At 45.4% G+C, this 465-nt stretch overlaps 1 protein-coding gene across 1 annotated transcript in view; it reads right to left on the reverse strand.

The window, feature by feature from the left end:
• Window positions 1-271: 271 nt before the first annotated feature.
• The window catches only part of LOC119593304 (cuticle protein AMP1A-like), a gene marked incomplete in the record, with an annotated part of 1,389 nt that continues 1,195 nt past the window's right edge, over window positions 272-465 (reverse strand). The window contains 1 exon segment of the mRNA XM_037942233.1: window positions 272-465. Within this exon segment, the coding sequence (XP_037798161.1) occupies window positions 404-465 (62 nt within the window).

Below are 465 nucleotides of genomic sequence, written 5' to 3' on the forward strand. Positions count from 1 at the left end.
TTCTGTAGGAATTACAGGAAGACAAACCAACATCACTGCGTGGGAACCAAATGCTGTATTGTATGTAAAGGAAGTACCCGAGTGCAGTGCATCTAATGAGGAGAATGTACAAGCACAAAGGAAAACGAAGAAAGTCCAGACGTAGGGGGAGGGGTCGGGGCAGGTCAGTGGCGCTGTGAGGAGTACGCTTGGGAGGAGGGAGGAAAGCGAGAGGAAGATGGATTAGAATTAAGCTACTAAGAATCTTAAAGAGTTGGATAAGAAATGCACATTTTACAACTTTCTCATTTATTCACTCACACTGACAACTTCGTGTAATTTCGTGTGGTCGCAAAAGTTATGTACATCTGTAAATGCCAGATCGTGTGTTGTTGTATGCTTATCGAGCCGCAGTATCAAGTCCTCATTCGAATCTGATTCCCTGGGCCCTTTGCTGAGCCGCGATCTCAAGGAGTCTGAAGACGT

The sequence above is a fragment of the Penaeus monodon genome, chromosome 32 (assembly GCF_015228065.2).
Source record: "Penaeus monodon isolate SGIC_2016 chromosome 32, NSTDA_Pmon_1, whole genome shotgun sequence".
Lineage (NCBI taxonomy): Eukaryota > Metazoa > Arthropoda > Malacostraca > Decapoda > Penaeidae > Penaeus > Penaeus monodon.